Genomic DNA, 20424 nt, shown 5'->3' with positions numbered 1-20424 from the left:
TAGATCAATCATCGAATAGCTTGAAGCCATTTGCGCAAAGCTGGATTCACAAAAAAGCTCGATGTTTGAGCGCCACCCTATTTACATAAAAAAAACATGATGGCCATCTGCGAAGTTTTGGCCCAACGGAATGAAATCGAACCATTTCTTAAACCGATGGGTACTGGGGATGAGAAATGGGTTACTTACGACAATATTGAGTGAAATCGGCCGTGGTCTAAGCGTGGTGAAGCAGGTTAACATGTGGCCAAACCAGGAATAACGGCTAGGAAGGTTCTACTGGGTATATGGTGGGACTTGAAAGGAATCGTTTATTATGAGTCGCTTCCGTGTGGCTAAACAATAAATTCAGATCTCTACTACCAACAACTGCACGGTTTGAAGTTAACAATTGACCAGAAACGACCAGAATCGGCCAACAGAAGAGGTGTTGTGTTCCATCAGGAAAACTAAATGTCACGTAGTGACTTTAGTGACTCACCAGAAAGTCCGGGAGTTTGTTTGGGATGTTTTAATGCATCGACCGTATAGTCCGGTCCTTGCACTAAGCGATTGACACCATTTTCGCGCATTACAAAATTTCCTGAGTGATGAAAAACTGAGATCAAAAAAAGATTAAGAAAATGGATTTCTCGAGTTTTTTGCCAATAACGACTAATCCATCTAAAAGAGAGGTATTATGAAGGTATTTTAGAAGGCAACAAATTTTCCATTAAAATGGTGCATATTTGACGCAAATCGGACCATTGGAAACCTGTTAAATATAGTTTTGAAATTCACCCAAAAAACGTCGATTTCTTTTTAGCCAACCTTATATGTAAAAAACAACAACAGTATATTTTCAGTCCGCAATGAAAACTACACACAACAGTACTTTCACTCTTCGTCCATCAGCCACTTTGGAGGCGTAATATCAGTCTCGTCTTGCGCTTTTGAAGTGAGCTGCTTTTCCTGTATCGAAGCAACCTGCGAAACACCCTTCACTATTTGCTTGTACCGATCCCGTATGTCCGTGATCCATTCCGTATCGTCCCAGTGATACCAGCTCAGGATACACACAATTAGTATGAAAAATAGGTTCGTGGTGATACCTGAAAGGAATTCCGGGTCAGAAACGGGTTATATGACAAACGACACCACAGAAAGAACCATGCACGCCTCACACGTACCTATGATCGCCGAGAGCACGGGCCAGTTAAACATCAGATAGCGGAGTCCGGTGAAGTTGGCCACGACCTGGAGCTGCGCCGAGTACAGCTGAATGTCGGGGCACATGATGGTGATGTCTATGTTCGTGGCCGGCTGATTCGAATCGTCCAGAAAGTTTGAAAACAGCTCCACCGTCACGTGCTGCTTTTGCTCCCGGTAGCCAAACACCAGCAACGGTGCAAACACGATCGTGAGGATCGTTTTCAGTAGATCCGATTTATAGTGTAGCATTGACATTCGGCAAGACTTGGCAATGTACCCTTGCTCGTAGTCCCTCACCGTGCCACACACGGTAAACATTCCTGCAGAGAGGCGAAAAGTGCGTACGGAAAACGGGGACATTAGTACTAACAGCACGCCGCAAGGCTGGTGGCCACAAAACAAATATGGTGCACCCCAAAGCCAGAACTAGTCCGTACGGAACTACGGTGTGGAAACCGGGACAAACACAGACTAAAAACGATTACCTATTTTACCATTATGTTCAGATTCAGGCATTTCGAGGTTCAGCATGATCTTGTACGGTTGACCGACCATCAGAAAGCGCTGATGGTTCGTTAGCGGCACATTGGCGGATGGATACGGTTGGCAATCATCCGCGCCGGTTTTACACTCGCTGTGGAGCAACAAAAGAGTGAGAAGAAATTTTTTCCACAGTGCAGAACTACCGATTACGTACCGAAGGTTTAGGTGGACATCTTTAAGGTGCAGCACCGATGGCATGTACGAGTAGTAGAAGTACAGGTACAGGAATATCGAGGCCCAGACGATGGAAAAGCCAACCAGCACCACAACGATCAGCTTCAGGAACAGGTTCTTTGTGGTGTTTACACTGCGCTCCTTGCGTGCCTTATACTCTTCGGCCACCGCCAGACCGAGCGTGGCGAGTGGTTTGAAAATATAATTACGCACTATTCTGAACGGATCCAGTATCATAAGCAGCAATCCCAGTAGAGCCATCGTGCATCAGGTTCCGGTACCGCAGGATAATTCCGGCTCCAGGAGATAAGCGGATCGTTATCGATGCGATAATAATCTACACAAAGTAAAGGAATGATTCGATTCTGGCGTAACAAACGTTGCACACTGACGGAATGAGACTTTCGGTCTACGCGAACTGGAAGCGGTATTTGGAATGCACTACATTTTGGCGTACACTTTTGGGTGATAAGATTCGTGATGCACCGACCGGCAGCAGATTAGTTCCGCGTTTGTTATCGTACGACTGAACCGAACAAAGGTCACAACGAGTTCAAGTTACCGAAAAGAAACTGCCGACAAGAAAAAAACGTCTGCCAAGAGCATTTGACAGCGGCATCGGTTTGTTTTGGTTTCATTCGGGTGCCCAGTGGTGGTTGATGGGCTTGGGAGAAACCGAAGTCGGTCCATCCGCTACATCCCCTACAATCGAACATCATTTTGCCGATTTGAAAATGTGAGAGTAAATATCAACATTAAATCTTAACCAGCAGATTTAAAATATTTTATTAAACGTTTAAAATAATGAGTAAATACATTGTACCTGATGTTTTTATAATCAAAATCACATTCCTGAACGTGCGGACACGTTCAGCGCGGTAAGACACGTGCCAGAAAGTTCATCGTGTGGAAGGTCTGAACTTCATAAGCGCATATGCATAAGCTTTCTCATCAAGCGGGGCCCGTTCCACAGGCCGTTCAGTAGCATGTGCCAGTAGAGCGGCGGCATGAGGTCCTTCTTCATGAAGTACATCGAGTAGCGCTCCTTGCTCTGGTCCACCGGGAACGTTTCCAAGGGCGTCAGCGAGTAGTCAAACTCGGCAAGGATACACGTGTTGTACCCGGTGACCAACGGGCACGACGCGTATCCGTCGAACACTTGGCTGGGCGTTTTTCCGTCCATGACAGCCATCAAGTTCTTGTACACCACTTGCGACTGGGCAGCTGGAAAGAGAGCGCGGGGTAAGCCGTCAACCGACGTCGTCGTTCAGATGGAGATGTGATGCGAAATGAAGGAAACATGTTTGCTAATGCGTGCTTCGAAACGAATCGATCTGGGTTAGGCAGCTCTTACCAACGGAGGCAGCCGTTTTTGAATTCGGTGACGACGAGCAGTCGCCGATCGCAAAAACGTTACTGAATCGCTGATGCTGCAGAGTCTCTTTGGCGACGTCAACAAAACCTACGTCATTCACAAGACTCTTGCACGCCTTCAGCACATTCGGGGCGCCCATGGGCGGTGTGACGTGCAGGAACTCGTACTGGGAATGGAAAGCGGAATGTTATTTCCTCCCTCTTTGCTTCCCGAAATTTCCATCCATCGGTGAACTATGCGACTTACGTTGATGGTAAACCTTTCACCCGGTTTGTCCAGGTTTTCGAAAACCGCCTCATCGGACGAGGGCTTCACTTCAACCAGGTGTGTCCGCAGGTTAACGTTTATGTTGCGCTTTTTCACTACCTTCCACAGCGCATCGGCATAATGCTTCACACCAAATAGCACCGGGAGCGACGTGTTGTAGTAGAGATTTGCATTTTTACGTTTGTTGGACTGGAAACGGAGGTGGGAATAAAAATGAGAACCCAAATTCCGATGGCCATGATTTACCGCTCCCCATACTCACCTTGCGCAAGTAGTGCTCGGCTATGTACAAGATTTTCTGCGGTGCCCCCGGACACTTGACCGGGCTGTTGGGAAAGGTAAACAGTGCGTTGCCCGATTTAAAGTTTTTCAAGGCCTGAAACGTACGATCAACATATTTCGGAGAGTAGTTGGAGCACACTTTGCCATCCTTCACAGCCAGGGCCTCCACCAGGCCCGGGATCGAGTCGTAGTTCAGTTGCAACCCGACAGCGACCAGCAAATACTCGTACTCGATCTTGTCACCACGGGCCGTCACAACGGTATTGCTTTCGGGATCAAACTTGGCTGCCGAATCCTGAATCCATTGGGCCAGTGCTGGTAGAACGCTCTTCATCGGCCTGTAGCTGTCCTCGAGGCTTTTAATACCGCCACCGATCAAAGTGAACATCGGTTGGTAGTAATGATTCTGTTAACACGCAAACAGGGTGATAATGAGAAAGAAATGATGGCGCAAAACATTAAAACTGGAACTGGCGGCCTTGCCATCCCCATCACAAAAGCTGGACACCATCGCGGGCTTTGGGGCATATTGAACGCACTCGTTGTAAGAAGCGTTCGGAAGAACCGTACAAGTAGGGAAACTGGTTCTTTTTATTACCACACCAAAACATTGTGCACCGTCATTCCGCTGGCCGGACGATATTAGCACGTTCGCCAGCCTGATGCCTGAGAAGACCTGATGACTTTCAAAATTCCCTGTGTCGATGGTCGATTTTTGTCGCTAATTGGAAGCAGCTGACGGCATCAATCGTGCATCACGGTCACGTCTTCGCCGCGGGGATGAGCATCTCAGCAACCCCCGGCTAAAGCTATCCCACTGTGCGTGGCTTATAGGCGCTGTTAATGTGATCGAATGACTCGTGCACCGCTATTTTTGTCCCAGAGTTCATCCGCAATACACACATATTAGTTTCCAAGTGGGCAACCGATAAGAGCGCCGCTTAATCAATTTCCACCCCTTGATAGCAGCGTACGAATGGCCACGCCACGGAAAACCACACCCTCGTTAAAATTCGGGAATCCCCCCGTGCATTTCCGTGAAGAATTAGGAAGCAAGCAATAAATACGACCCATTGTTGCCCCACTTACATCGGCCGGTTCTAGGATGATGACTTTGCCAGCGCCCAATTTATTGGAGGCCTTTGCTGCAACCGAGCATCCTCCGGCTCCGCCACCAACCACCAGCAATTTACACCTGTCGGAAGTAGCCAAGAACCGGTTCACAATTATTTCGCTTTGGTCCACAGCCTACTGTATTCGTTAGCAATGTTCACTCACTTGTGATTTTCATGAAGAACTCCACTGGACGAAATGCTTCGAGCGAGCAAACCCAGCGGTCTCGTCGGGAGCTTAAGCGGGTTACACGCAACTCTAATCATGATTTTTGCGTCGTGAACGGAACAACGGAACTTTGAACAACTTTCTGCGTGGGCAACCGGCACTTTTTGGTGCTTTGACTTTGCCACAATCACCTCGAACGCAAAGACTAATTTTCTCAGCTCGTACTTTTGTGTACAAAACATAAAAAAACGTCGAGCGGGCGCCAAACCGTCAAACGGAAACGTCAAAGCCGATGATGCCGTTGCATATGTAGATGGCGCTGATCAGCGTAGCAACAGGTGAATTATTTCAAATTCATGTTTACCGGCAGCAGGTGGCAAGCAGATCGGTTTTAAGGCTGAATACGACGAATGTTGGCTGCTAATGTTGTTTCCCACACAGCACGCAGTTGCTCTTTTGCCTCTCTTGAAATACATTATCTTTGACGTGTTGTCTGTTTGCCCGCATAGCAATAGCGGTCCTAAATATGCGACATGTCGTGGCGCTTTTGTAGTTGGTCGGGCGCCCGGAACATCCTTGGCGCGAAACACCAAGAACCGTCGAAAAACAATCCAGACTTCCAGACTTGCAGTTGCTGCTGCTGAATACCAAATTAATTGCTATTAACACTTGTAAGGATTCTTTTAATTCGATACGCGCGAGCTGTCGCTGCTGTCGGTCAAGAATCGGTGGTAGATAGCGATTCCCTGCCCGACCGCTGCTCTCCATTGCCTCGCCGGTAGACGATAATACAACGGAATAGATTTTTCACCCCGTTGTCATTGCGTGGCCTTATCGCCGTTTTACGCGCCTGATGTTCTGGCATTTGAATGCTGGTACTATGCGTTACGCTTCGTTACCTCACTTGTCGCTTTTTGGTGTTTTAATTTCCCAGTCGAATCTCTTGCTGCCCGATGGCCGGGCAGCGAGTAGTAACAACGAGTGCCGGGTAGCACCTGAGCACCAGCGGGCCCATCTAATGTTCAGCCCATGCATGATTCAACAGCGCAGAGACATCCTACCATCTAAATAACAAATTGTGCCAAGACCTGTGGACGAAATTGCCTTTCAATTAGCCCCTCGACGCGATCCAATTGATCCGAGTCCGGTCGGCGCATCGGGAGGCTTTTCGAGAAAAATTTTCTTACGTGGCTTACATTTGTCTCGTCTCATTGAAAAACAGCGGGACAGCGATTAACCGAATTAAAATTGATCGAATCAGTTAGCCACAGGGTAAGCGTAGCTCGTGCAGCCTGTATCCGAGCCCCTCATAGGTTTGGAATCGATCGAGCCTGCCCGCTGGAACCGTTTCCAGCTGTGATGCCATCGTGACGACCACCAAGGCGGTTAATCGGGGCCGGCCCACGGCAAAGGATTCCATTCGCAGCGTTCCGTGTGGTCCACAAAAGGACTGACTGCTGAATTCCTTCGGTGAAGTGTCGTAACAAAATCTACCACTGACGTACGGAATCAATAGGATGCGCCTCGCCATACAGCATAATTGATACAGCTGGACGCGGAATTCAATCTTCGCCAATTGAAGTGATCGATATGTTACGTCTGTCAAGAATTAAATCATCAATTAAATTGGTTCACCAAAGTTGACGTACCGTTTTACTGCACTGCCTCGCGTATCCTCATCCTCAACCGCAACGAACCGCTCTAATCAAGTATCGTCCTGTGGCTGATCTCCGCAACCAATCAGAGGCGTGCAAAGCGGAGCCAAAGTCAACGCAAGTGTATGCATCAAATGGACTCATCGTTGACCGCAAAGGATACGCCCACACGCGTACGCCAATACGTCAGCGGTCACACCTCATCAATAGCCGGCTCTCAAAGAAAAACAAGTGCGTCAACGATCGTTCCGGAAACGATTACTGCTTTTAAATCGAGCGTCGGAAAATCGATAGTTTTTCACCAACGGCGGCGATGGCAACGAATTTGAAATGGAAAGCGTTACGCCTGAATGTATGCCACCCAGTTGCACATCGCTAACGGCGACATGTTTTACTCTCAGTAAAATATACTAAAAAACGTACGAAATTCTCGTAGCGGTTGCTAGGAAACCCACGTGGTACCACGAGCCCAGTTTACTGAAGCTTGTTTCAATATTACATTGATTCGGTATCCGATTTATCCGTTTCGTTGCCAAAATCTAGTAATATTTCCGTAGTAATTTTGCTATTAAATCTATTGTGCACACGAAAGGAAATAATAAGTGCACCCCTTGGGGTTTCGGAGCACATGCAAAGTTCTTCTTTCTTTCAACCTCTCTTTGCGTCATTTTTCCTCGCTCTCTGTCTCTTTCTTCCTCACTCTCTATTCTTCTCTTTGGATATTAGTCTCTTTTATCCATCCATCACTTACACATACAGATCTTTTTTCTCGCTCTCACCCTCCCTCTTTGTACTTCTCTCTCTTTCTCCACCTCTCTCTGTCTCTCCTCCTCTCGCTCTGCCTCGTTCTATGTATCCATTCATTTTTATCCTATTTGGCCTTCCATTGATCTCTAACACATCAACACGCCAATAGATGCTGGATAAATGTCTATCAAGGATATAAAAGGAACTCGCCGCACTGGAAGAAATTGATTCGTGTGCCGATTGTCGTGACGCTCTGATCGTTTCTTGTTGAGCTGTGCCGAACGGAAAGACCCGATTTATTCGAATTTTCCCGCCTACTTTTGGCCGAACCGATTGCGAAGTGTAGTGAACCCAAAACCTGTAGTGAAGTTTGGTGATTGATGAAAAATTTCTGAACAATTTTATCGCTCCGAGACGGCATGCTGTAGGGCAATCGTGCAGCAGTACCGTTGAAAGTTAAGCGTGAAGTTGTTGAGGTGAATAATCTGTGCAGTGCCAGCTATCCAGAGCAGCAGATTGCGGATAAACTAAATTGATCGATTGGCCCGCAATTGGCACGCAAGCCAAAAACACCTGTTAACGATCTAATCGTTCGTTCGTGCTGAAATCAACACTTAACAGGTAAGAACATAAGTAACGCCGGTGATTAATTAATCATCCATAAACCGTGAAAATTTGCGCCATATGTTGCAATCGTGTTCGCGGAAAAGCATTGCCAAAAAGTGCTACAATTCTGGCCACCCTCGGGCAAGATATTCTGAAAATTCTTTACTTTCATTGTAATTTTTTCGGGCTAATTTTTTTCAGTGCCAAGTGCCAAAGTAACGGTTCATCTTTCCTTTTTTAACGGTGTGCAGTCGAAAGGATACAGAGACGAGAGCACCGAATGTCCATTAGGCTGGAGGATGGCACTTAAAACTGCCGTCGGTGTACAGTGTTACCGGGCCATTTCCACTTAAATCCCTACGCATACAGAATCCAGGCAAAGCGGTGCGTTTGTTCAAGGATTTTTGTAATACTTACCTAAAGGGTACCACCGGTCTGTGCGGTATCTGTGAGTTATTGCTCCGGAGGGTCCCTGTCTCCTGCCCTGTCATTTTGTATGGTCAGCTCAACCGGCTAATAGCGACCGGTAGAGCGTAAAAATGCGCCTTTACACCATATCAGTGAGCGGACTTGGCTGGAGGCACTGTACAATGGCTGGGCTAATGCACGTGATTTCAAATTATCATTCACGAACACGCCCACTTGTAAGTCTCGTGATGCCAGTTATCGCGGCCCACGGCTCCAGCACGGTGCGCCTTATCAGCTCAGGATTCGTAGTGAAACAAACCCGGGGATCGGTGTTCCGCTCTGTGCTCGTCACGTGAATTATTTTTATTAACATTCACTTACAGTTTCATATACCATTAATTATGTACAAACATTTACGTTTTGATTGCATTAGTCAAACCATTTGCTTCGCTTAAATTCCCCTTCCAACATAAGTTGATGATAAGAATGACAACTTGAATCTTAAGCGAGATTAGCCAGGCCGGAAACTTCCCCCTACCGATAGGAACCGGCGGACCTCCTCAAGCTGGTGATGCCATCGCAATAGGGCGGCCTAATCGGTGCTACAAGTTTCACAAAACTATTCAATGAGTCAGATCAGATCGACAACTTGGCAAACGCCGTTTAGGGAAATTAGAATCGCCGCACTAATGACTAACAACGGTTGCAACAACGCGCAACGGTTGCACGAGAAAAACGAGGGCCCGGGGTTTTACTGGAGCACTTACTGATCATGGAAGTCGGTGTCCGTCAGAAGTCGGTAATCTCGTCAGCTGTTTGCAGTGGGGAACCTAGAACCTATGAGTAGCGCTGGGGGGTGGAATTTCCCACGGCACGATCAGAGAGGCGCTTCGGTGATCGCCGGTTGGCGTGAACTAATTGAGCCGTCGGCGGCTCCTTTCCTACTAAATGGAGCCCCGCATTGTGTGGCGGTCAGCATGGAAAGCTCCTTTCATTTTCAATCACCTCGGCGACCCTCAGGCCTACGTGACAAAAATCATGTAGAATGTTCCCCGGTTTTCTTCTCTCCGGGGGCGGACGGAGCCCTCCCCCCGGGGGCGTAAGACTGATTGGTGCGCGGCAACTAGCAATCATAAACATGACGAAATCGGATTAGTTCTGAGTGAGCCCTTTTCCGAGAAAACTTGTTTCGCCTGATGAATAGAGTGCTTTTGTGGTGAGTGCCGCTTGATCTTCGCCTTCGACATAGGGTAGGCTAGGCGACAATTAAAAAAAAGACCGGACCGTGAATACGGATGAAGGAAGATAAAAAAAACCGGACATTAACCTATTAAATGACAAGAAAAGAAAAGCGCATAATAAGATTATTATAGAGGAAACTAAAAAGGGTTAATTGCAATACCTATAGAATCCCTCCAAAGAAAGTGGCCCAACTTGAGCAATAATACAAAAGGCCATTGCTGATCCAGTGCTTGCGGAGTGAACGATTACAATCGGTAGCCGGCAACCGGTATGTGCCGGCATGAGTCACTTACACGCCGACTGTTACGAAATCCACGCAGGCAACCCGGTGGCGGCAACCCTTATCGACCGTTGCGCACGTAGCCGCGAGGATCGAGGATTGGAAATTCCACACATTTTCCCACTAACGACCGGTTTATCGACCGGAGCCGTGAGCGACTTTGCGACGACCGGCCGGAGGATCAATAAACTCCGTTGCCATTGAGCTTTTTCGGGCCAAGGCGCACACGCCTAGAAACCGATCCTTGACCGGCCAATGCTCACAAAACTGCAAGACTCACAAGATCGGGGATTGTATGGATGGATGTGGCGTGCCGAACGCGCGTTCTAAAGTCCGATTACTCTGAACTGCGAGTGGGGTTAGCGAGAGAAGAAGAAGCCATCAACGCCTGTCCGTCCGACTCGGTCACCTTCTGCGTCCCCGCGTGGCGCGCGGCGAATAACTTGCTCCGCGGGCATGGCGGACACATGACAAAACAGCTGAGAGTAATATGTCATTTTTATAGTTATTTGACCTTGATAGTCGACGGCAGCTCCTTTGGGAGAGCGGCGCGGGATCGCGGTGCAGTTGCGGTGCCGCTGCAGTGTCCAGGCCAGTGCTGCGGCCGTGGATCCCGCAATTGGGTTGCGGCGGGAACCGGACCAGGCAGCAAGGGGGGAGTGGTCTTTTTTATCTCGTTCGCGACCAGTTAGTGACCGGCAGCTTCCTCGTTCGTTGCGTGCAGCGCCCTGCGTACGTAGAGATGTAGTGCACCGCTGCGGATGGCTACCTCATACAGGGGACACTTATCGTGAGTACGTGTTTCGCCTCACGTGGCGTTCGAGGGTCTAGGACGCGCTAGGTCTAGGATTGCGTCAGCACGCTGGGAGCGCATGGAACAGCACAAAAAATCGGTCCGGAATCTTTGATTGAGGTGTCAATGTTAACTCACTTGATCCTCATTAAGGGTGTCTGTTAGTCGAACGACTCTGTTGTGCTCTGATCGTTTTTCTGATCTGATCTCTAGTCCAGCATCTCTGCTCTATTCTAGTCCCTATACATGATGAAATAAAAGTAATCCTAGAAAAAAATCCTGTGTACCTACAGTTCAAATTGCGGGGACTTTCTTTCTAGAGTCTAGAGTCTAGAAAGCAAACGGCTTCAGGCCCAACGACTCAACGGAAAAAAGGTTTACGGACTCTCGATTTTCCGGCCTCTAGGCCGTCTTCTTTCTGCCAAAAAGGGCCCGCGCCGGGTCGTGAGTAATAAATTAAAACAGACAATCAATTGGTTAAAAAAGAGCGAGAGAGGGAGAAACGGTTATAAAACCCCTCCATTGACGTCATGCTTAACTTTCCACTTTCCGACTTTGACTTTGGGAACCGGGTGCCCAAAACGGTTTGCGGATCCCGAGTGCCGACTGCCAATTACGGGACATGACATCAAATCTCCCGAAGCGCCCGAAATGTAACGAAAGCAACAAAAAAAAACCGCAGAAACAGAAACCCTTCAATGGCCCGTGGCCCACAGCGCGGCTCAATCTTCATTACGCGCCGTCCGATCTTGTGCGATGATCGATAGCGGGTAACGCTGAGGTGACAGATGAAGATTTGTATCTCCGCCGCATGCGCAAGCGACCGCGAGATGTCGGCTCCACGATGTCTGCTGATGTTGGCGCGGTGGTTGGCGACAGTGCCCCCGGGGTGAGGCGGGCGGCCCACTGTGACCGCGGGCGTCTCATATTACCCGGCCCAGCATGCGATCGTGGCCGCGATCGCGTGCGGCCCCGCCGCTCAGTCGTCGCGATCGTTCGTCAGCTCGTCAGTCGCGTGTTAAGCCCGCATGACCGGCCCCGCAAGAAACCGGTGTGCCTCTGTCTGTGTGTGTATCGAGATCGTTGAGCTATGCTGATCGTCCGTGGGTGTGGGATGCATGACGATTACACAGCAAACCGATTTGCCCGGTTGGCAACCGTTGGCTCTGTTGCTAAGGCCTTTAATGATCTCTCTCTCTCTTTCCTTTGCCGTGTGTGCTCCTATTGCTTCGCGCTAAGCCTCCGATGATCGCCCGCGGCGCGGTGTGGATCCCAAAAGCCAATTTAACATTTTTATTTCTTCCTGGAATCGCTGGAAACGACAAAATCGTTCGCCAATCGGCACTAACCACCTTGGCCGCTAACCACTATTCCTTTCCGGTGAATCTGGGGGCGGATTGCACCGCAGGACTAGGCCGCCCCCATTGGCCGCGTTTGTAACGATGGCCTTTGCGAAAAACCTGAACGCCATAAATTTGGTGATAATTGATTTCTTTCGTGTGAAGTGCTATAGCACGTCTCGCAGGATTGGACCCGTACAAAATATACGAACGGGACATTTCGGGATTGATGACCACGGCGGCCCGGGACAGGGAACACCATTCGCACCGTCATCATCTTTTACAGCACCGAAGGTGATTGCCATGTAAATGGCAACAACGTACATAGTTTACTATCATCCGACGCGACGATTGATAAGCCGCCCGCGGGGCCAACATTGGTGATTGGGATGCATTTGAATGGGAGCGCGAATCAGCAGCATCCGATCCGTCCAGCGCACGCGATCTGCTTCACACGACTTCAACGGCTTGGGGGTTTGCCGGGTGCCTCGTGCCGTTTACGATTGCCTCAAAATCCCAATCGCTGCCACTAGCGCACTGTGTCGCGAAAAGTTACCCAACCGCCTTCGCTGGAGACCCTCCTCTACATGGGCAAATGATCGTATAATTGATCGTCATCCTGTTCTGGGAATCTCGTTATTACTCGGGTTTCTTAATTGATCTCGCCGCCCTATACCGTGTGCTTGATGATCTAATTGATCGACTAGCGACGATAAAGGGACAGATGGTCCACACCAGTCCAATCTATACACCGATCGTCATCGCTGGGCGGAGGTGTCGGAACTACTCGGAGCTGCCCCGCTACGGACTACTGGCGTGATTTGGCGAGCTGTTTGCCAAAAAAAAGTAAAACCAACCCAAAATTGCTGATAGAGTCAATTCGGTGTCGTTCACCGTGAAGGAGGAAGTATATTGCCGCCCCGTAAGCGTAACGTTGAGTTGATATGGTCGTATTCCGCCATTGGTTGTATGCTGCGTGATAAGATATGAGGCGCTCGGGTTTTTTCTTTCTTCTTTTGCTTTCCGATGCAACGCAACAGCGCACCACGAGTGGCTGTGAGTCCACTTTCAAGCTACGCCGAGTTTTGGCGCCATCGTTTTGGGCTATCGGACCCCATGGGCAACCGGGTGCTCGGCCGGGATCCCTGGTAAAGTGATAAGGTGAACCAGTGTCGAATATCTTCGGCATGACTCGAGCCGGCCGAGGTATGTCCCAGGTCCCAGGCGTCGTCGTGGTGGCGTGGGTTTACAGTCTAAATATCGACGGCGTGTTCCTAATCGCAGCCCCGTCAACTTCGGAAACTATATTTATTTATGTGTCCGGCACCGGCGTCTGCCTGGCACCGGCGCAACGGCAATGCGTTCGTTTTTTTTGCTTTGCTTCCACCCTGTTGGCCACACCCAACGCCCGACGTGCCATTAATGCTGATGCTAAAGGTGAGTGTGTTCGTACTTTTTTCTGTTTTCTGTTGGAATGTTTGTTCGTCATAAGGGTGGCGGCTTTTGGGTGATGAAACTTTGAATGACAGTTACGGTAGTACTACACGGACCGGAAACCACTCGGCGCATTGCCACCGAGGCCCAAGTGTGGTGCCAAACGCGCCCGGCGCAGGGAACATGCTTTGGGCCAGGTAATACGCCAAGAACGGAATGTGCATCGTTGCAGTTTGCTGCCGAACCGCAGTCGAAGCCGAGCGTGAATTGCCAAAAGGGCACATTTTTTGCGGTCCACTTCAGTAACGCCAAATTATGTACCGGCCGGTCCGGACCGCCTACGGCGAAGGTCAATTAATGTGGGCTAAAAAATTCCATCGCCAACGGTTATTTTCCGAGCATTGGTTGGCATCGATAAGCAAAATGGCGCGTCACGACAATTACGGCCGTGGTCAGTTCTCTTCACGACTGAGTTATGCTCACCTATCGGGTCGGTTTTCCCCGTGGCCCCATCGCTCGCAGTCACGTGAATACATAATTTTGAACCGGTTTTATCTTATCAAATGAGCATTCTAATAGTTCTTGCCAATAATAGATATTTGTAAAAGTGACCATCGAAGAGAAATTTACGGCGGAAGAAATCATTGTCCAACTACAACCACGCCACAGGAGAACTGGCCACCGGGGCAGCTAGTTGAGTGAGTTTTCCAGCCAGCCAGCCGTATGTTGGAACGGTCCGACGGTTAGTCGTACTTTTTCTGGGAAACCTTCCCAAGTGGCCCACGAGTGGCCAGCGAGCGACTCAAATCCGATTCGAATGTCCCCCCCCCCTCTCTCTCTCTCCCGCGATGTGGTTGTTCCAAATTGTTCAATTTTATGTAACGAAGACAACGGTGCTAATGGCTTCTGATCATGCTGATCAGCGCCGGTGCTAATGCTACATTTCGTCTTCTGCGTGGAAAGCTCCACAGCATTCGTGATCCTCTCTCTCTCTTCGCCATACATTCTCTCCCGCGCGTTCTTTTTCTCTTTTCTTATACATTGTATAAATCCTTATATACTTCTCTATTGATACGCTCCTTCTATCTGGTTTCTCTCTTTCTAACGAACAAAAAAAACCCACCTTGCATCTTTCATAGCGCGCGTTAGAAGGCACTTTCCGAGCAAGATAATGAACAGATTCGCTTTGGTGGGGCACTAATGAGGCTAGGAGCTTCATTTGTTTTGGTCACATTAAATGCGATTGGCCAGCGTAAGCCCGGGTCTTGAACCGAAATCGCCGGTTAAGAGTTTTAAGCCGGCGTTAAATCGCGTTCGTGGCCCCCACACGGTGAGAGTGAGAGAAAATGAGCGGCTAGAAAATGAGCAAAATGCGTGTTCACCCCACCACCACCACTGATCAAACCGCGTACGGGATGCGGGGTCCGACTGGACAGTCCCGAACCGAACAGGATTTAAGAAAAGAAGACCCTTCTTCTAGGGCGTTCGATAGGAAATACGATTGCCACAGACACTTCACTTGGAAGTGATTGGCCGAATCCCCTTCTCGTGGGGCAACTAAAATAGGAATCCTTTAATTCGGTCGGACCTGTGCTCGTTCGAGCGTTGCTTCCCCTACGATCGTGCCGCCCTCAGCAGCCGGGCTTATAAAATGAATCGTCGCTCCGCGGACGGCTGCAGTTTAAAACTAGCTCCTCTGGTAGATACCGCGAACCGGCGAACGAACACCTGGCTCTTGCTTCCATCTTTTTTTTTCTTTTGTCCTTGCCTTTGCTATATCTCAGCCGTACAGTTGGCTAGTTTTTGGTGACACACAGTGTGCTTCGATCTTGAGGATATCTCACAAGTTAACGTACAGCAGAAAAAATCGTTCATCACACGAGTGTATAGCGAGCGGATCTAGTTCACACTCGCAAGAGCTGACGTTGGTTTGACATATCGCCTCGCCAATAAAAGTACGCCCGAGGGTTGTTGCAAGTCATTCGGTTATCGAACGAGATTTGTGTGCGCGCGCTCGCATCATCGAAAGAAAGGCTCGTCGTCCGGCCGCCCGGCTCCCGACACTTGACGTCAGCAAACTCGCCAGTTGATGGATGTGTGTGCCCGGTTTGATTGATCGCCCCAGCTTCAGCCACAGCCGTAGCAGCCGCAGCAGTCAGCCTGCCCCGTACAACACACGCCACGGAGATCGAACCTTCGAACACCGAGAGATTACCGTTTAATGTCAGCTCCCGGCGCCTACCGTTTACCATTGGCAGCGTCGTCGAAGGATCAGAGTGGCAGAATCCCCGAGCTGGCTGCCCGCGTCGCCATTGTTGGCACGGAGCTTATCGTCATTAGAGCGGTGCCGATTGTCGTGCGATTGAGCTGCTGCTGGTGAACCACATTAGAGACCACTTGGTGGCCCCACACACAGAGCTCCGCGGCTTCCGAAAACCGAGCCTACCGTTTGGCGGAACGTTTAGCAAGGGCAGCGACGACTGTGCAACGTAGCAGGCCGTAGTAGTAGAGTGAGCAGCGCAGTAGGCTTCGCCCCGTTAAGAACAGCGAGGTGCGCGAAACGCACGGGCAGCAAGAGACGTTAGCGACGGCGCCGTGTCGAACAGCCGACCCTATGTTGAATTTTGGCCAAAAAGTGAACCTCTCCAAGTTGATGTTGCTGAATGTGCTGATAAAACATCTCATAAACTCGAACATTACATAACATACGGTGTGTGAGCAGCAGCAGACGAGCGACCGTGTGCCGAATTGACCGACGACGACGTGTCTTGGCGAACAGTGATTTTGTGTGCCTCGAAGCGAATAGAGAAGAGCAGAGCCCGGACCACGGAGGATCCGGATCGAGTTCATTAACCCCTTACCCGTCAGCTGTGAACGTTTTGGAGAGTTCCACGTGAGCACGGAGGAGCACGTGACCAGGAAGCGACCAGTCGTTTTGTGCGGGAAGTATTGTGCCGCCGCGCACAAGGACAACGGGTGAGCAGAGCAGAGCGTGTGCGAGCGAAGGAAGGAACAGAAGGCCGGACCCCGCGATATCCTCGATAGCGGGCGGTATCGATAGTGTGCGACAATAAACGGGTTAGGTTGGGGCTCTCCAGACAGAGCCTCGCTGCCGGCCCGGGAGCCAAGACACACCGCGAGGAAGACCATCTCCCCAATCTCCTCTGGCAGCGGCGGTGGCAGAGGAGGTGGTGTAGCTTCTCGATCGGAGCAAAACGCCGAGCTCGAGGAAATTAACCGAAGCTAAGGGGCGCAGGCGACCATAACCTAAAACAAAGGGCTACGCTAAGCGAAAGCGGAAAACCCACCCAACCCCCCGCCCCAAACGTGGTGACAAAGAAAACCACGTTCAGCGAGAAAAGCGGGAAAAGAGGACTTGTGCGCAAAAAAACGAAAAAAATCGATCAACCGCACACAGTTCGGACCGTCTCGGAAGTCATTAAAGTTGCTGTTCTCCCCCCATCGCTCGGATTGCCCCCCCGGGGTGGCACTACGACACCGCTCCCTCCCTATCAACCGGTGGCCACGAATCCGACGAAGAGAAAGGTGCGATCAGCGATCACGACACGACGGTTGAAACATAGAAACAAATCTTCACGCTTCCAGCAACACCCGGCGGAAAGGCTCTCCGGAGTGCAGAAGAAGTAAAGACAACGACAGAAAAAACAGTCACGAGTAGCGAAAGAAAGTGAGTAAAAAACTTTGGCACGGTAATCAGGGTAGGAGGGACCGAGGGAGCCGGCCCCCGGAGGGTAGCCAAGTACAGTTGGAGGTTAGGGCCACCCAACCCAATAGTTGCCAGCCAGGAGGTCGCGCGCAGGGGCTAGTGAGAATATTTGGGTCGGCCCGCGGCCTGGCCTGGCGATTATCGCCTTTTCGGGAGCCTTGAAGCCCCGCGCTTGCCGTTTAACCTTTGGAGCGCGCTAGCAGTGCCAGTTCCCTTCACTCGCGCCACCGACTTGGTAGGGTAATTTTTGGGGTGGGTTTACTTGCGCTTAATTAGGGTGGCTACAGAACCCTCGCTATCGGGCGATCGGCGGTCAGTGCCTGGAATTTTAATCGATCGTTGGCGCGCACCGCATACCGTGTGCCGCCTCATTATCGGTCGCGGTTCGATAAAAATTCGACCTTTAAAAGAAAGGGACTGAGGGGTCGAACATGTGGCCGGGCTTTCGTGTTCTGTGTTCTCGCTGTCACGATGATCGCTAAAAATACAAAAACCCCACCCTGTCGAAATGTCGGCTCACGATCGGGCACGGTCGTGGCCGTCCCCCCCTCCCCGAATACGGTTTGGTCATCGCACCGGCACATGATGTTCCGTCACTGGGGTTTTTTTTCCCCCGGCTTGTGATCGTGAACATGGTCGCGATCACGCAGCTGCCGGCCTAATCACGCTTCGCGCAAATACGTGGAAACGTGACACGCCGGCTAGCTAGCGAGGTCCGGTCCGAGAACGGCGGTGTGGCAGCTGGCGGAATAGAAAATAGAAAGGTGTGCAACAAAGTGTGGCCCGAAGCGTTGGGGTACGTCGAAAGGGGTTCGTCTGTCTGATGCAATTTCGGGTGGAATTTCATTCATTGAATGCTCGCCTCCCTCTGGCGAGAGAGAGAGACCACCGTACTTGATAGTTTTCAACGCGTTCTCCGTTCATTCATCCGCTCGCCATACAGTTCATTCCTAGCTCACCCCGCAGATAGTGTTCACGCTCGCTCACCGAACTATTTCCGGCACCCTCTTTTCCGATCATTCACAGGGATGAACTGCGATCACCATCTGTTCATCGTGGCGGCGTTAACGGTCGCCCTGCTGCTGACCACGGGTTGCAACGGCCGCGCCGTTGACCTCGATGCCGATGGAACCATCTCGGCGTCATCCGGTGCGTCTGCTGGCTCACCGTCCGTCGGTGGCCCTTCGTTGAGACCGACGTTTGTGAAGATCACCTCGCCACCGCCGGCCCGTGTGGCGCAGATCCGCGGTACCACCGTGGAGCTGGAGTGCGAAATCATGGGCTCACCGACCCCCACCGTCCAGTGGGTGCACGGAAGTGGCCAGACCGCTGATGTAAGTTTCCGGTCCCGGGCGGGTCATAATGATGGTGACGAGCCTCGATCTTTAATCGCCCTCTTCTTTTGCCTCCGTCCGCAGTGGGAAGACATCAGTGTGAACGTCATCTCGGAAGATACCCCGACGTCGGTGGCCCGCGTCGTGTCGCGCCTGGTGATTGACCGCTCGTCACGTGCTTCGCAAACGACCTACACTTGTATCGGCCGGTCGGCTGGGCAGCTGGCGATGGCCTCGACCGTCGTGTACCACGTCGACGCCGGGTCTCGCCTGGGAAACTACTCCGATCTGTTGCTGTTGCGCCCGCTGGCGTCCGGTGGCGCACCGGCGCACACGTTCATGAACTTGAAGAACGCCCGGATAACGCTCCACTACAAGACGCTGTTTGAGAACATGGGCACCACGGTGGTGCTGCCGTGCAAGGCCGTCGGTCGGCCCGTGCCGGAGATCACCTGGCTAAACGAGGACGGCAACGTCGTGGGTAGCCTGCAGGATCCGCGCTACCGCACGCTGCCGACCGGCGAGCTGATCATCACCAGCCTGCGGTGGACCGATATGGGCTCGTACACGTGTGTGGCGAAGAACGCAATCTCGAAAGATGAATCGGAAACGTTCGTGTACCCGATACGGCCCAACTAGGCCAACGTGGTCCGTTGTTGCCAAGGTAGTATCACCGGGGCGGGAGCGCGCGTGGGAGAGCCACGTTCTTCCCGCACGATGAGTAGTGTGTCTCTGAAAAAAAACCGCAACCGTTACGAATCGGGGCCCTAGTACGAACGATAATGCAAAAAAACATATAATAGAATGTCCCTTATGCCATTTACTTAAATTATTTAAAGTAAACTTATCATCGTCTGCAGTATGATAACTAATACACCGCTACGAATGCTGGAAGGAATAAAGAAATTTTAATTCAGTACCACCTACATCGCATTTACACAGTACCCCAGTACGGCGGCTACCAGCCAACACTTACTAATTTATGACTCTTTGTATCTCATAGAAAATGTATTGTGCGCATTGTACGCTACGTACAGACGTAAGTTATTGCCTATCAAGTGCAAAGCGCGGAAGAGCGGAATCAAATCGTTTACACCAAGCAGCTCTCTAGGCTTGAGCAAGAGCAAGGATCGGTGGCGAACAGAGGTGTGGTGGCCGGCCAGAAACGCGGCCACCAACCGACATAGTTTAGTAGTATTTAAGAAACAATGATGAATATGTTAAGCGCACGTGTGGGGGGAGGCAGAATTATTAAGCCGGAAAGATGGTCGGAAGGATTAAAAGTCAGTGGAGAGCAGGATTGTTGGATGTGTAAATAGGGATACCCCACTCTAAACCCTGAGCTGGAGATGCAGTGCATCGGATGCAACTTAATGTACTTCATATGATTAAAAACAAAAAAACACACATTAATGGATGTCAGTTACTAAAGGCAGTGAAGCGAGATGGCCTGCAGTGATACGCGAACGTCATACGGCCAAAGAACCAGTGCTAGCCAGAAACGGAGCTAGCGTGTAAGAGAATTATGAACTGGAATAAGTAGCTAAGGACACACACACACACAATTCAAAAGATCAATAAAATGTCTGTCAAAGAGAAGCATAATGCTGACTTTGTTGCCTTCTTTTGCCCCGAAAGTTACCAGGTCCTTGATGACGCGTGGAAGGCGCGCAACTACCCGTAACACGAACGAGCTCAATCTTTCTACTTTCTTGTTTCCGTATTTCCGCAAAAAAAAAAAACCG

The 20424-nt window shown here is 50.4% G+C and overlaps 3 protein-coding genes across 5 annotated transcripts; 1 reads left to right on the top strand and 2 right to left on the bottom strand.

Moving 5' to 3' along the window:
- Positions 1 to 850: 850 nt before the first annotated feature.
- LOC128273328 (seipin-like) lies at positions 851 to 2444 on the bottom strand. 2 transcript variants are annotated; one of them, XM_053011269.1, is made up of 4 exons: positions 1889 to 2444; positions 1677 to 1825; positions 1170 to 1511; positions 851 to 1091 (listed from the first exon to the last, which is right to left on the bottom strand). In XM_053011269.1, the coding sequence occupies exons 1-4, from the start codon at positions 2167 to 2169 to the stop codon at positions 877 to 879; spliced, it is 987 nt and encodes a 328-aa protein (XP_052867229.1). In that variant the 5' UTR covers positions 2170 to 2444; the 3' UTR covers positions 851 to 876. The 2 variants fall into 2 exon arrangements, with proteins under 2 accessions (XP_052867229.1, XP_052867230.1); XM_053011270.1 differs by having other exon boundaries at positions 1686 to 1825.
- A 232-nt stretch (positions 2445 to 2676) lies between these two features.
- LOC128273064 (sulfide:quinone oxidoreductase, mitochondrial) lies at positions 2677 to 5311 on the bottom strand. The gene is made up of 6 exons (XM_053010978.1): positions 5111 to 5311; positions 4922 to 5027; positions 3813 to 4238; positions 3530 to 3739; positions 3263 to 3449; positions 2677 to 3132 (listed from the first exon to the last, which is right to left on the bottom strand). The coding sequence occupies exons 1-6, from the start codon at positions 5209 to 5211 to the stop codon at positions 2831 to 2833; spliced, it is 1332 nt and encodes a 443-aa protein (XP_052866938.1). The 5' UTR covers positions 5212 to 5311; the 3' UTR covers positions 2677 to 2830.
- Positions 5312 to 8013: 2702 nt separating this feature from the next.
- LOC128272012 (neural/ectodermal development factor IMP-L2) lies at positions 8014 to 20244 on the top strand. Of its 2 annotated transcripts, none has more exons than XM_053009719.1 (3): positions 8014 to 8136; positions 18372 to 18679; positions 18764 to 20244. In XM_053009719.1, exons 2-3 carry the CDS (start codon positions 18374 to 18376, stop codon positions 19316 to 19318), a joined length of 861 nt encoding a protein of 286 aa, XP_052865679.1. In that variant the 5' UTR covers positions 8014 to 8136; positions 18372 to 18373; the 3' UTR covers positions 19319 to 20244. The 2 variants fall into 2 exon arrangements, with proteins under 2 accessions (XP_052865679.1, XP_052865680.1); XM_053009720.1 differs by lacking the exon at positions 8014 to 8136 and adding an exon at positions 17172 to 17306.
- The last annotated feature ends 180 nt before the right edge of the window (positions 20245 to 20424 follow it).

Source organism: Anopheles cruzii, chromosome 3, assembly GCF_943734635.1.
Source record: "Anopheles cruzii chromosome 3, idAnoCruzAS_RS32_06, whole genome shotgun sequence".
NCBI classification, from domain to species: domain Eukaryota; kingdom Metazoa; phylum Arthropoda; class Insecta; order Diptera; family Culicidae; genus Anopheles; species Anopheles cruzii.
Note: the sequence above shows the minus strand (reverse complement) of the source record. Positions and strands in the feature narration are given on the sequence as shown.